General features: G+C 40.7%; 1 protein-coding gene across 6 annotated transcripts in view; it reads right to left on the bottom strand.

Moving 5' to 3' along the window:
* Positions 1-14,957, bottom strand: part of tanc2b (tetratricopeptide repeat, ankyrin repeat and coiled-coil containing 2b) — a 145,879-nt gene that overhangs the window by 95,438 nt on the left and 35,484 nt on the right. For all 6 annotated transcript variants that reach the window (XM_067577201.1, XM_067577203.1, XM_067577204.1 and 3 more), the window contains exon 3: positions 10,034-10,142. In XM_067577201.1, coding sequence (XP_067433302.1) covers positions 10,034-10,100 — 67 coding nt within the window. In that variant the 5' untranslated portion in view covers positions 10,101-10,142. The remainder of the gene's footprint in view (positions 1-10,033; positions 10,143-14,957) is intronic.

Genomic DNA, 14,957 nt, shown 5'->3' with positions numbered 1-14,957 from the left:
GCCTAAATGTGTCAAAAATGTCAGAAAGTCACCACCGAGCCCATTGCCAATTGCATATTGTTCTTGATAACAAACTGTGTTTCGAATCCCACATTGGTGCAACGTCTAAAAAGGTCCAGCAAAGAATGAACTCAAATGAACTCTGAACTTCTGAGATGATGATTGTTTTTTACAGAAGTTTCATTTAATCTGTTTTAACTTTTTGTATTACTACTTTGTTTGGAAACCTAAATCTGTCCAATAAGAATGGATTTGTAAGTCTGGTTGGAATGGACAGTAACATTTCAGGGAGGAGTCAGGCCAAGCTTTTGGTCATTTATAACAGGCAGGTCATAAAGAGGGCTAATGCTATTTTAGACTACCAGAGGGAGTTTAAGCTTTTGCCCTCAGGACGTCATTTCAGGGCACCAGTTTGGAGGACTAAAAGATTCCATGTCTCCTTCATCCCTTGTGCTTTTGATATGCTTCATGGCAAATAGCACTCTGGCTGCATTCCTTGCACATTTGCACATCTGCACTTGGTATGAATTTCCACTTCCCCGCTCTAGCTCTGTGTTTTATTGTGTTCATCTGTTGTTGTTGTCTTTTTATATTCTGTTTTTTATGTGAACCCTGGCTGCAAAACAAATTTCCCCTAGTGGGACAATAAAGATAACCTTGAACCTTGAACACTGCCCCCCCGAGTGCATATGGTGACGTTACATGAAAAGATACGGGCAGATACATGAGCAAACACGGTGCGTGTTCACAGGTAACAGAAGAGCAGATGTTTCAGGCATCAGGTACCAGAATTAAACATATAAACTGATGTAAAAATACAGTATATATATTCTATAAAAAACACTGCATCTGTTACCAATTTTCATCAATACTCTGATATGTTTCAACTGATTTTCACCCAGGTTTTATGTCCACAAACATCCATAAGTTGCTGTGTTTTCTGCACCGATAAGACACTTTTCACTGTAATTTACAGAGACAAGTCCAGCTGGTCAAAAAGCGGCAAACACATACATGAACGGTCTCACCGGTCCTCACATGTTCAAGGCCTATCACTTTCCATGACCATAAAATACTGTCAGCAACATCCCCGCTCACTTGCCACCTAAGAAAGGACACCGTATCTAGGTCACAGTAACACCAACTGCTAAATATCAGTCACACTTCATGAACACGGCCCTTTAATCAAGTTGTCAACACGGACATAAGAGTAGAGATTTGACACAGATCCAGGATAAAGTATCAGACGGAAAGATGCAACAGATGCTGTCACATTACAACGCGCCATCAAAGTCTCTTTTTTTTTTTGTACAATTTTCTGCCCTGAGCTAGCGTGAAAGACCGTAAAAGACGCTTACTGTGAGGAAATGTAAAAGAGGAAAAAAAAGGCCATAGAGGGATAACAGGAGAGTGGAAAGAGTGAACAAGAGTGAGAGTTCCCACTATCGACGTTGTGATCAGAGAGCGGGAGGAGAGGTTAGACGAACGTTCTTTACCCACGCATCACGCTGCCCACTCCCTACTGTTAGAACAGGAATACACGGTTCCCTTTACAAAAGAGCTGCGTGAGAGAGAGACACAGCCGCCGACTCTTTCGCCCAGTCTCCGTCTAAATGTCACTGTACTTTAATGCAGCGAGCGAAATTACTCAGCAACACACAGCGAGAACGACGTGTTTTGTACTGATTTTAGACATCGGGGCCTTCAATACAGATGAATAACGGCATTCAAAACCCAAGAACTGCTGAATACAGAAGGCAGACGGGTGACTCGACAACCCCGAGACATGATTCACACCATCTTTCACACATCAGAGTGTACTGTAGCAAAAAAGCCATGAGAGGATGTGCTTCACTGTGATTATTGCAACGATGGCGGTACAAAAGGAACAATGTGCAGCTGAGTACCATTGGCAGCAGTGAGTAGCAGCTATTACAACAAAGAATGCACTTGAGAGTATTGAGTTTTTTTTATTCAGCCAATAACTGGGTACTGTCTTTAAAACTTTCTTCAAAGCACCACACGCACTGTATACAGTAGTATTATTTATCAAGTGTCAGTGGGATGCTATGAATTATTATATTATGTAATGATTGAGTGATTAATAATTATAAGTTTTTGTTTATGTATGAACTATACATTGATGTTCAATGCATCAATTTTATTATTTTATATTGGCTTTTGTATACATTTCCTATATCATATCATATGCTTGATTATTTTTAATCAATTAATCAACATAAAACCCAAAAATATTCAATTTACAATGATATAAAACAGAGAAAAGTCACAAATGTTCACATTTGACAAGCTGGAAACAAAAGATTTTTTATTGATATATTACTTGTAGATTAATTTTCCTTTCAGCACTGATTTTGCATACATTTGCCACATTGTGACAAAATGACATCAGAAAAATATCCTTACTGAAGAACAACTGAACACCTTTAAACAAGCCCAAATTCGGACACATTTCAACCACTTGGTCCGTCTCAGTTTCATCAACGCTGTTCTCTATATACAGTGTATCAGCTCACATTTAATTTATACAGAACTACAACCCAACTACTGTCAGTTGCACGCTCCAAATCTCTGTTTCTTTTCACATCACTCCAAATTAGAGTCGTGTAGTTATGGTTTTATGAAAGCTGGATAGCTGCTAGACACAGTATGTAATACATGGATTTCCACCGTTTGCATCAGGAAGAATAATAAAAAAAAAAAAACTCTCCATACCACTGAGAGTTCAACTCAACTTTATGAGCCCAACTCAAAAAAAAAGTGGATTTAGTGTAACTCATAACTTCATATTGTGATATTGATTTCAGCCATCCTGCCTTAACCATGACTCTCCGAGCAAAGGATCCTAGAAGAGGTTTCAGACTGTCACTATCTTGAGCCTGAAGGACTTAAAGGAGGTCATTCAGTAGAGGCACATGGGTGGCCATGACAAGGGCGGTATGTGCATCAAGAGGCGCCACTGAACCATAATGATGGGCCCATAAGTGCCTCCCACACTCCACAAAATACTAGAGTGCCAACGCTGACACTTCGGGCACATCGTCTCTAAGCCACCCCCCAGCCCTCTCGACAATCCGTCTGGATTGTCTTTGACCTTCAGCACACTTTTCGTTTAGCTACAGCTTTGTTACCATGGTTACCCAGTGCCTGCTTATGAGGTTGGCAGCTTTGGAGACCGTGTGCCCACCTTAGCGGCATTGGATATATTGCCTCTGACCTTACTCGAGAAGCGACTTCTTCCTGTTCTTTGTGGTTTTGGGAAACGGCTGATGAGGCCACAGGTGAGGAGGTAATGAGGTCTTCCTACCGAGGGACCACGTCACGTCACCACTCTTTACACGCAAAGGAAACCTACGCAGACCAACCGCATACTGGGTTTTCTAAGAGACGTTATCAATGATAAGCTTTCTAGAGAGAAGAGGAACATATACAAGACAATCTTCAGGGCAAAGGGACCAAGTGAAGCACCAAAAAACAAGCAGTTTCTGACACTTTATCTCTCAAGCTCTGATAAAGAAGACCGATTACACTCGTGCATATATATCTACACGAGAAGGCATCTCATTGTTGGTGCAGATTCTTGACACAGAAACATTACTGTGGCAGGCGGTATCTGGTGCTGCAGAGGTGCTTAGTCACCGCTGCATAAAGGCACCTCAGAAATAAATGTCAACAGCTGAAGAAAGAAAAGCTAAACGACACGTTGCACCGAAGCTCGAGGAGGTTGTAGACATCAGACCGTTGTCCTTAGTAACCAAAGGTCAAACCTCCTCTCGGCGACTGTGCACCATATTGATTCGTGGATTCATTGTCTGCTTTGCCGGCTACAGTCTGTGTTTACACAGCATCTTAATGTTCACATTTAAAAGGGAATTAAGACATACGGAGGTTACTAATGCACAGCGTGAGATGAAAATACGTTTACAGATGAGTCTACGCTCTACGATGACACGACAGAAAAACACAAACATCAGGTGAATACAAATCAGGCATCAATTTCCCACAATGTCAGAAATATTAAAGACAAATAAGAAAGAAAAACAATAAAGGATATTTTGGGGGGTTTTACATCTACAGCAAGCTTTTTGTCATATTTATAGAACAGGGCAACTGAAGGGCTCCATGTGATATCCACTCTGCAGGAGTACAGTGTTCCCACATGTTAACAGGACCTAGTACAGTGAAATCGCTCCATTCATTTTTTTTTTTTTTCCCCCCACTCGGTTCATTAATACAGGAAGGAAGGGGACATTCTGTGGAGCAGTAGGCGCCAATCTGTCGCTCTGTGGAGATCAGCCAGAATCAGCTCATGTTAAGCTGCTGCTGCTGCTCCTCCTGTAGCCTCTTACATCTATCTGATAATATTGTACTAGGTGGAATGATTAATTTCTATGCAGTCAGCACAGCCACTAATGTTCACTGGATATTCCATAGCTTGCTTTGCATGTAAGAAGCAATATATATGTAAATTTGCAACATCTGCATTTACATTTTTTTTTTCTCCATTGCGTTTATTAGATTTTAAAATACAAAACTACCCCAACAGATAAAATCCAAACTAAAAAGCACCCCTAAAAATATGACAGATTAATATATAAGCAAACATACTAATTAATACAAATTGTCCATTAATATCTTGATATAACTGTTTGAGTTTTACATCAAAGTCTACAAAAGGTTTGTTCATCATTAGTTTCTAGTTCTCTTATCCATTGGCCAATAGTTTTTCAGGGTATTTCCAAAACATAGCAATGGTACGTTTTGGTTTAAATGAACTGAAATACCATGTATTTATTTAAAATAGTTCATACCTTCCAATTTAATCACAAAATATCAACTTTCAACAGTTTTAAACATACTAGAAGATCAACACAATACAAGACATTTATCTTTTTTACCTGTAAAATCTTTAGAATACAGTAATTATAGGTTTATAATCTGTGAGCTGAGGAATACTTTAACAAAAATCAAAATAATAGAAGCATGTAAAACTGCAGCATCATAATAGCAGTTAAAGTGGGGCCACTTTAGCTTCCCGCGTCCACATTGTAAGAACAAGAATCTTGTTATGCTTGATTTTCTGTTTTCTTTGTACAAAAAAAAGGTGATGGTGACAGACAAACCCAAAGAATCATTCAAATCTACTGTAAGTAGTGAAAACAGAGCATTTCATCATGGAAAATTACTTGTATATTTAACATTTTATCTCATGTCTCATAACACATATCAATTTTTGCACTTCATTAAGTTTTTAAAATGCTATAATGCATCCAGGAAGTTTGATCAACTCTCAAACATGTAGGGTGAACAGAGGGACAGAAAAAAGAACAAAAGTAGACTGATCCATACTTCTTTTTTTAAGTAAAGGCATAATATATGATGATTTGATGCAACGATTAGTCAATTAATCGATTAGTTGCAAACTGTTAAATTAATCGCCAGCTCTTTTGATAATTGATGAATCGTTTTGAGTCATTTTTTCAAGAAAAAAAATGTAAAAATTCTCTGATTCCAGCTTGTTAAATGTGAAAATTTTCTGGTTTCTTTAATCTTCTATGATATTAAACTAAATATCTTCAGGTTGTGGACATTTGAAGACGTCACCTTAGGCTCTGGGAAACATTGATCGACATTTTTCACCATTTTCTGGCATTTTAACGACTAATCAATGAATCAATCGAACAATCGATGGATGAATCGATAATGAAAATAAGCGTTAGTCGCAGCCTTAAACTGTTATTTGACTTTACTAGAATTGCCCAGCGCAGGCTGGCTCCTCTGCGGGTTTAAGACTGACGATAATTACGTTTGCACTGCATTAGGCCTGGCTGTTGTGTCACTCCTCGTGCCTTAGAGCTCGAAGCATGTTTGCTGATCTGATGATCTCTAATTAGATTTCTCCACCACTGTGGAAAATGAGCCATCAATTAGAGTGCTGTGATTAGAGGGACCGATTTGATTTCTGTCAAGCACCTGCTGCCTTCAGACTTGTCGAGTTACTGGAACGTACCATGTCTGACTGAAGGGGAGCAGAGTGGCTGCTTCACTTGCTGTGAGAGGCGATGGAAAGTGGTGCGTTCTGGGGTATAATGACTTCTTTTATTTTTTTTTTACATTTAAAATTAAAAGAAAATGATGGGAGGTTTATCCATTTGTTTTTGTCTGCTCTGTAATTCTTCTCTGTAACAACAGCAAAACATTTGACACGAGTGCCCTCTTCAATCTACAGAGGTCAATTTTGGATCATAGACTCATGACTTTGGCAGCTATTAGTATGCATAAATCAAACAGTTTATACATAGATTTAATGTCTCTCATAGGACAAAACATGGATGTCTCAGTAGCCTGTTACATGTTTAAAAATAACAGTCAAGTCATAACTGTAAAATACTTTTCACCGCTAAGCTAAATCTCATTAATCCAAATTCATTTCAACTCCCGATGTGAGCACGTGCACATGTGTGTCAACTGCATCTCGTCCGCTCAGCTGCCACGCTGCTCCGGCACCGTCTCTCCCAGTGAGTGGTAATTAGTCATGCAACAGCTCCTTGTCCAGACGCTTCAACCTTTCAACCCCATTTCTCATTTTCCAATCAGCCGATGCCATAAACTATAATTGCACTGTCAGGCTGTTGACTTTGTTTCGAGTCTAGACCCACTTCTCCTGCCCCTCCTTTCAAGAGGGAGACGGAGATGGAAGTCAAAATTTAGTCATAACGCCGCAAAAAATGAAGTCAACGCCTCCGCGCTCCTTCCGTTTTCGATTCATACGGCAGTTAAAGCGCAATATCCGAGACCATGAGGGGACATTTTCCTTTCCAAACGGGTGTACTTGTACATGAAAAGTGCCGCGGGCATCAGTAACGGGCCGCTCTGTCTCACAAAGAAGACTTGCATACACACACGCTGGTTGAAGTCTGATCTGTTCCTTAACGAAAAGTCTCACAGCGTTATCTGGTATCTAAACACTGCTGCTGCTGCTGTAACTGCAAGACATTTGTCCTTTTTTTTTTTTGTTTAAAACAGCCTGAATCTCAAGGTCTGAGATTATACGTGTTCTCAAGTCAACATTCCCTTCAGATCTTGAATGGCGTCTGATTAATCGCGGAGTAGTCGGACTGAGAAGAATGGCAGGAAGTTGCAGGCTGACTCAACTATTAATGATAGTGTCTCAGGACAAAACAGGGAACACAATGTAGTTTCCCCCTGGAGATAACACCCTATTCCCCGAGTGTGTCGCGATAGAGATTTATACAATTCCGTGTCGTCGCAATCAGAGCGGCTTATCTGTGTTATTCAATTTAAAAAATGCCATTCATCAGCTTAGTAACTTGGGGCTCTCGCACGTTTTCTCCAGCGCGGATCAAGGGACGAGCGAGGCTCATCTGCCGTCTGCAGATTAGCAGGGGTCTATTCCCCCCTTTTCTGGAGCTCGAGCATTCCTGAAGCCAGAAACTCCCTTGTAACAGCATCAAACACGGAGGACAATCACCTTATCTTGCCATCTCACATCTGAACCAAAGACCAATCTCAGCAGCCACACATAGGGGCAGCTTTGTCCTCTCTTTGAGCCCTGGTGCTCCTCCAGTGGCAGCGCTGGGACGTAGCTTTCCAGCGCACCCTGTCTGCCATGAGCTGATAAGTCAGGGGTGCTAGAGAGACAGTCCTTCTGATGTCCTTGGAAGGAATGGAGCAGCTAAATGAAAACATGTATATGTGTGTGTGTATATATCATGTGTTAAATAATAAAGGTTGAAAACGGTGGCAGCGTGTGTGTCCGTCTATTGAAGCGTGTACATATGTCCTACACCGGGGGGATGAGGGGGGGGGCGACGACTGCAGGATACAGATGTTTCAGTGGAGGAGACAGATTGTAAGAGCGGCACTCATGTGCTGGGAGGAGTGGATTCCCTGCAAAGTGACAGCAACAGATATCAAAACACTGGAGGGTACTACAGTCATGCTCTACTGCTTGGTCTCCTCTCCACTTCACACATATATACACAGACACAATGAAGGCAGAGGGGAGGTAGATGTGTCGGCAGCAAGTTCACTCCAGTCTTGAAGTCTTGCAGTGAAAACTATAACAATGTACAGTAAGTTAACGGGCTGATAGAAGCAATGTGTACAACTGTATATATCAGTTTTCTGTGAATAATTGATAAGCAATTTAATCTTTTTTGTCATATTGTAATAGGTAGTTACTGTCCTGTAGTTCCAGTAACAGTAAAAAGCTTTAATACCAAGGTGTTTTATTCAGCCAGGCTTTGTGACCAATACATTCTTGTTTCATTCAAGAGCATTTCAGATTGACAGGTTCAGGTTCTGGTGCTCCACGAGGAGAGGAGAGTTTAAGTAAAGCCGGATAGATAATACGCCAGAAAGTCAAAAGTACAATGAAGGATTTGTTTCCCCTGAAACGAAGGCCTGGCCTCTGGCAGTCTAGAAATAATTAAGGAACAACATAAAAAAAAAAAAAAAAACTGGATGTGGGGAAAGGTGAAGCTTCTGAATGTAGTTACAAGACACCTTAAAAACTCAGTTACTCAATTTTTCAATTACAATTTGACACATGCTGGATTGTTCTCAATATACATCTGTGCAAAACATCTGTTCACACAAATAAAGGGTTTAAAAATCACATTTTGTGGCCTATTTGGTGAAATTCACTGTATCAAACTGCTAAAAAAAAAAAAAAGCCTCCCAAAACAAGTGTTTCAAGCTTTTTATAACTAAGTCTATTAAAGCAGTGAAGTCGAGAGAAGAGGTTGCGACATAACATAACACATTGTAGGATATTTCAAGCTTTACAAAAATTAATTCATCTGTGCAAATCGAGTGGGTAGCTGGACGAAAGCCCTTAGAAGGCATATTTTCACACTGTAATAAAGACCCTATCCTGGAGAGACAGTTAAGAGAGTGGAGGTTGTTATACTGCCCTGGCAATATCCTGAAACTTATTAGATTCAAATAAGACCGACTGCGCCGTTCCAAAATGAACGGTCCAAGCTCTCTCTTAAGCGTTGCTTGTGGCTGGGATTATCGACCACATCAAAGGCCCTGTACCTCTAAGTGAGAGCTTTATAATGCTTGAGTGACGGTAATGCATGTGTAGGAACAAAAGGTTCCAAGTGTTTTTTTTTTTGTTTTTTTTTTTACCAAAGGAGCTCAGAATAAAACTGTGTTTTAACGGTTATTTCACCTGACATGTGCTGCAATGTGCACAAGGTTTGCTATGCAGATTTGCAGTAGGCACGAATACCTGTACCACGCCACGCTGTTAGCAACTATAAAACAATCCCGATGTGTTGGAGGTTTGAGGTTCACCCAAACTGGAAAAAGTGGTTAACTGGTGGAGGGGGGGGGGCTGCAGCTGCAGGATGTCCTGAGTTTTCACAACAAGTAGATTAACACCGTGCCTTTCATTACAGCGCTGATAGCACAGCAAAGGAAAGTAAACAGCTGCTATCTATTAAATGACGGAAGGAAAAAAAGGAAGCGAGTGAAACAATCCCGCAGCGACAAAAAACGGTGAAGCAGGTGCTACAGAAACCGCTGAATTGGTGTCGGAAGAGTTTGATTGAAGTTGGAACCTTCACGTTGCGGCGGAGCTCTCAAGCAAGGCTGAACAATCGAGGATGGTTCAGAAAAACCCTGCTGCGAGCGGATAGTGGGAATAAAAAATCTTTACAGTACAGCATAATATAGCATGACCAAAGCATGCGCCGAGTACCAGTGGGAAAACTGGTGTTAGGTTCTCACCACAGGAGGTGCAGTGATTCAAACAGGCGAATTGATGAGTTTGTCTGGATCTATTTTAAGCAGAAAACAGGTTTTAAGGGATCTTTAGCAGTCATAGATTACTCTTTGAGGATCAAAACACGTTTTTTTTATCTTCCGAGCTGTGTGTTCCTGCTTCCTAAAATACACCCACAGAACTAGCGAAACACCTTCTGTGTGCTGACAGGCAGATGCGTCATTGTCTGCGGCTGGCATCAGAAGACAGACTCACCACTGCTGCGACTCTTGCGGTTGGCCTTCCCCCCCGTCAGCAGCATCTTCAAGCTGTTCCTAAACATGACTGCAGCAGACAGATGCCCTGGACTAGACTACAGAGAAATCTGTTGGGGGAAAAGAGAAGACAATACATATTAATATTTCTGAGAGCACTTGCAGTATGAGCAGCTATCTGCTCTGAGATCTGACATTGTTGATAGAATTCATTAGTTAAAGGCATTATCAGAGAGATAAAAGCAACACAATAAAGATAGATTGTTACAACTGAAGAGAAATAAAATAACCTTTAAAAGAAATGAATGGGAGTTATGTGTCAGAAAACAATTAAATGGAGGAAATCCCATCCATGAACTGTATATAGTCTTATCTAGGTTATCACAGCGCAAGATCAAAGACTTCCTTATACAATAATTAGGGCAGAATACAAGGAAGTACCAGTGCTTTTACTACTACATCCTGCCAAAAAAAGAATCACCTCCTGCATTGAACATTTTTGTACAGTGTTGTCTAGGTGACCACATCATTAGATGATGGCTGGAGAGTGAGATGCAATTACTTTTGTGGGGGTTTTTTCACAATTTTGCCTCTTTTTCACCCATTCAAACACATACACACACACACCAATGGCGGCAAGCTAATGTGCAAGGCATTTCCACACTTTGACATGTGGACAGTAGGAACCAGGGATTGAACCGCCAACCTTGCAATCTAACTGCTGAGGCACAATGTATAGTTACTAACTGGGTTGCTTATCTGTGATTTAGACCATCAATCCATCAAAAATCGTTCTAGATTATAAAAAAAATGGAGAGGAATAAGCAACACAAGGTATGCTGATTTAAAGCTATCAAAAAAAAAGCTCTAACAGCACAGACAACGATGCACACAAAGAATTATTTACAGCACAATGGTATATTTCATAACCACTATCCAGTCCTCTGAGAGCTGCCGAACGGTTTTATATTCCAACTGATGCATAAACATATCATCCGACAAAATGGCAAAAGGGTACCTGAAACAGACTTAGACTTGTTGTAGGTGTAGGTGGCACAAATTGAGGTGAGAACTCGTCTACATGAGTTGAAAATATGCAAAAATCGGTGTTCGGTTTCTAGTTTTTTGACACTTCTTCCCGAATGTACGGAGACAACAGGAAAACGTTCGTTTGGAGGAAAATAACAGAAACTTTACTTCGCCTTTAAAAGGTCTAGGTCAGTAATAGAGTTTGGAGAGCGTTATAGCGTGTGGAATGGAGGTTTTGGTACACATAATACAAAAGATATTCTGTATTTTAAGATTATAATCAGTGGAGGTTGGAATTTCAGCACAACAAAGGGGTTACAATGACAGATAAGAACACCTTAAACCATAGGATTGTCTTCATTTCTTTACTATAGCTTGCTCTATTCCTGCTAATTCCACCTCTCCATCTCCCCACCCTCCAACCCCCCCCCCCCCCCCCCCCTCCCCTCGTACAGGCAGACATATCTCTGCTGTGAGTCCTGGTAGTAAAAAGCATCAGAAGGCAGCAGATGTTCTCCATTAGATGGGAGTGACTCAGCAAAGCCCCACAGACAAGCTCCAGCTGAGGAGCCAAACAATAATAATAAAAAAAAAAAAAAAAAAAAAAAAAAAACCTCAAAGAGGAGGACATGGAAAAGCTCTTAAAAAAAGCCACCTCCCCCTCCCCCAAGTACTGCTTAACCAATGTTTTTCACAAGAGGGGGTCTAAAAGGTTTCCAGGATCATAATACTACTAACACTGTGAGGGTCACTGGGGAAATGGCATTGACAATGAAGCAACCCATATTATGGTGAGGTTGGGTGACGCTGAGCCACACAACACCTTCACTGATTGATAAATTAGGCATTTTTTCTTCGGAGTCAAACTTAATGATTGAAGCCTAAATAAAGACTTGACTATAGGAGCAAATTATCCTCATTTGTGATGAAGTTGAACCTTCAACTGCACCAACACCTCCAGACCTAGACAACATTTTTTCGTCTGGTTCTATCCGGCTTTTTCCGTATAACAAAGTTGTCTACAGTAAGTCTCAACAAGATTGAAAACTGAGTGCAGACCTGGCAGTTGCCAATTTGGAGTTTGGCTCCAAGTTCCGAGAAAAAAAAAAAAAAGAAGAAAGAACTGAAAGAGAAGTCAATTTGAACAACAACAAATATACCAGAGGAAAAATTGAGGCGAGCCACTGTAGCTGCAAAAAAAATGAGACCAGACCCGGCCTCAAATCACTTCAGATGCTCTCTAGAGATGACTCCAGCTGTGCTGCTCATTTGCGGAGGCGATGACATTTATCCATCAATGACTATTTTGATTTTCTTCTCAATGTGCAGGTCTTATTTTTGCAAAAATGATGATGTTGAGGCAGGAAGCGGGGAGGAAACAGGCTCGTGTTGTGAAGTCTAATCTCGACATTGCTTTCCTGACCACGACACGGCCTGAAAGAAGCTGATGAATTGATTATTTTACGAGGAATGTAGCAGAAGAAAGTTAATATAATGTTATCTGGAATTGTCTATTTTAACCATCTTTATATGGTGTTTTTTTTTTCCACTGACTGGCTAGCCGAAGAACTGTCTGCAGGGTTTCAGTGACGACGGTAGCTGAGGATCCCGGTGTCGGACACAGACATGCATCTAATAACATATCTCTCCCGAGTTAATAACGCTGTCAGATTAAGACCGGTGAAAATGAGTGTTATGACATGTTTTGTGCTCTATTTTTTCGATGTAGGCTCAGACCTACAACTTCAGTTACTATCACAGGAGCTAATAATTTCACCGCTCAGGAAACCGCTCTCGTTTAGAGGGATCGCCGTCGATAAATATGAAGTTTTTTGTCACCCGGCCATTTTGACAGGTTCCTCTAAATAAAAAATGAACCCCTGACATGAATCGCCGGGTCTTCGAGGAAAAGCCTGACATATTTCTCTGTAATGTGTGGCCCAGATCCTGATGCGGCTATTATCTACTGGAGTAGCGAGAACCCTGCGGTGTCCCTACAGCGTGGTATGAAGAGCATCCTACAGGGTTGTCTATTATAAACCTGTTATCAGCACCTGATATGATTGTCTTGGCAACTGAACTGGGGCAGTGAGTTAACTGATGCCACAGGCAAATTTACCCTCAAAAGATATAAAAGTTCTCTAATTTAATCCCCCCCCCCCTCTCCCCATAATTATGTGTGCTAAATTGCATGTGGGATAAAGGGTAACATTTTTTATAATCATATAACAAAGCATGGCCACTTGTCTCTTATTAGCAAAGGTTTCCTGATGAAATATCATCCTGTAAATGCAGAAGGGTAATTTCCCGATGGTGTTCTCATATATAAGTATGACAGTGATTGTATAATACTAGTATAAATAATTAATATTAAGAAGGAATGGCTTGCTATTTGGCAATGCTGACTGATTTGGATATCATAAGGTTTTTTTTTTTTTTTTACCAATAGCAAAAGCTGACGCAAACCTTCAAATGTATCGTCTTCCCAGCGGAGGCTTTTATTTATCGCTTGTCCTTTCATCATCATATTTCATTCCTTTTTCTCATCTTTATTTTTCCTCATTTTTCCACTACGTCTGATGTGCAACGTCTGTCTGATGTGCAACGCCGGTCACAGCACACCACAGTCAACCTCCAATGTGAGAAAGAACGAGTTAAAAGCCGGTTTAATCACAGCAATCATTACAGATACACTGACACAAGTGATCCTTACACCTACCGGGGAGGGGGGGAGGAAGGGGGGGTAGATAAAAAGCATTAGTCACATCAAAAGCCTCGGTGCTAGTTCAAGGTGGCTGAGCGGTGACACACGCCGTGAATGGCTACATCCTGGCGTGGGCTGACGGGGAATAGTTCAGATTTTTTTTTTGCGATCCAATTGTACTTGTTAGAAGCTTTCACACAGTTAATTACTATCAAGAAAGACATAAGAAATAAAGCTTTTCATCTCACACAAATGTTCTAGCAGCTACCACTGAGAGGTAAAGCTGCAATGATTAGTCAATGAATCAATCGACAGAACATTTTAATGATCAAATCATCTTTTTTTTTTTTTAAAGGATTTGCTTGTTGCTGCTTCACAAATGTGAGGATTTTTAAACTTCTGTGCGTCACACATGACAGTAAACTGGATATCTTTGGATTTTGGACTGTCGACAAGGCAAAACAAAACATTTGAAAGCATCACGTTCCTCTCTTAGAAATTACAACATGTCAAAACACGTCACAGTTTTCTGACATTCATCGGTTAATTGAGAAAATAACTGTTAGTTTGCAGCCCTACTGAGTAGATATTGTCCCATAGAAAATAAACACTCGCAGTAATGAGGGACTGTTTCGTCATGTGGAACCATGCGAGTCCCTCTCTCTCTCTCTGTCTGAAACCCCGTTCATTTGTATGAATCACGTGTTTCCCATGACAAGATGTAGACAGCGGTAACAGTGTGTAAGATGGCAGCGGGTCAGATCTATTGGCATGCATGTTCATCTCTTGAGATACAGCCAAGGTTGTGCAGGGGCATTTATGCAATATCCATGCAACTCACCGCAACTTCACCTCAGCATAAAATATGAGCAGGGAACAGCTTATTATGTCTGGTCTGGTTAGCCTATAGGCCAGAAGGCATTCTGTGATTATAATAGTAAATCACGGTCTTAAAAGTCATGACTCAGTAAGTACATATTGTTGCTTCATGTCAGCTTTCCACAGTACAGCTGAAAGGACTATATGACAGATAAAATACAGAGAGTTTCACAGTCTAGCGTGATAAATCTGTTTCCATATGTATAGCTGTGAGCTAACAAGGCAAGGCTATAGCTGTATACTAACTGCCAGAGCAGAAAATAGGGAGAGATGTCTGTCTGTTTCAAGAGGAGGCAATCAATGTTTGAAATCT

Source organism: Thunnus thynnus, chromosome 20, assembly GCF_963924715.1.
Source record: "Thunnus thynnus chromosome 20, fThuThy2.1, whole genome shotgun sequence".
NCBI lineage: Eukaryota > Metazoa > Chordata > Actinopteri > Scombriformes > Scombridae > Thunnus > Thunnus thynnus.
This window is presented reverse-complemented; position numbering and strand designations above follow the sequence as displayed.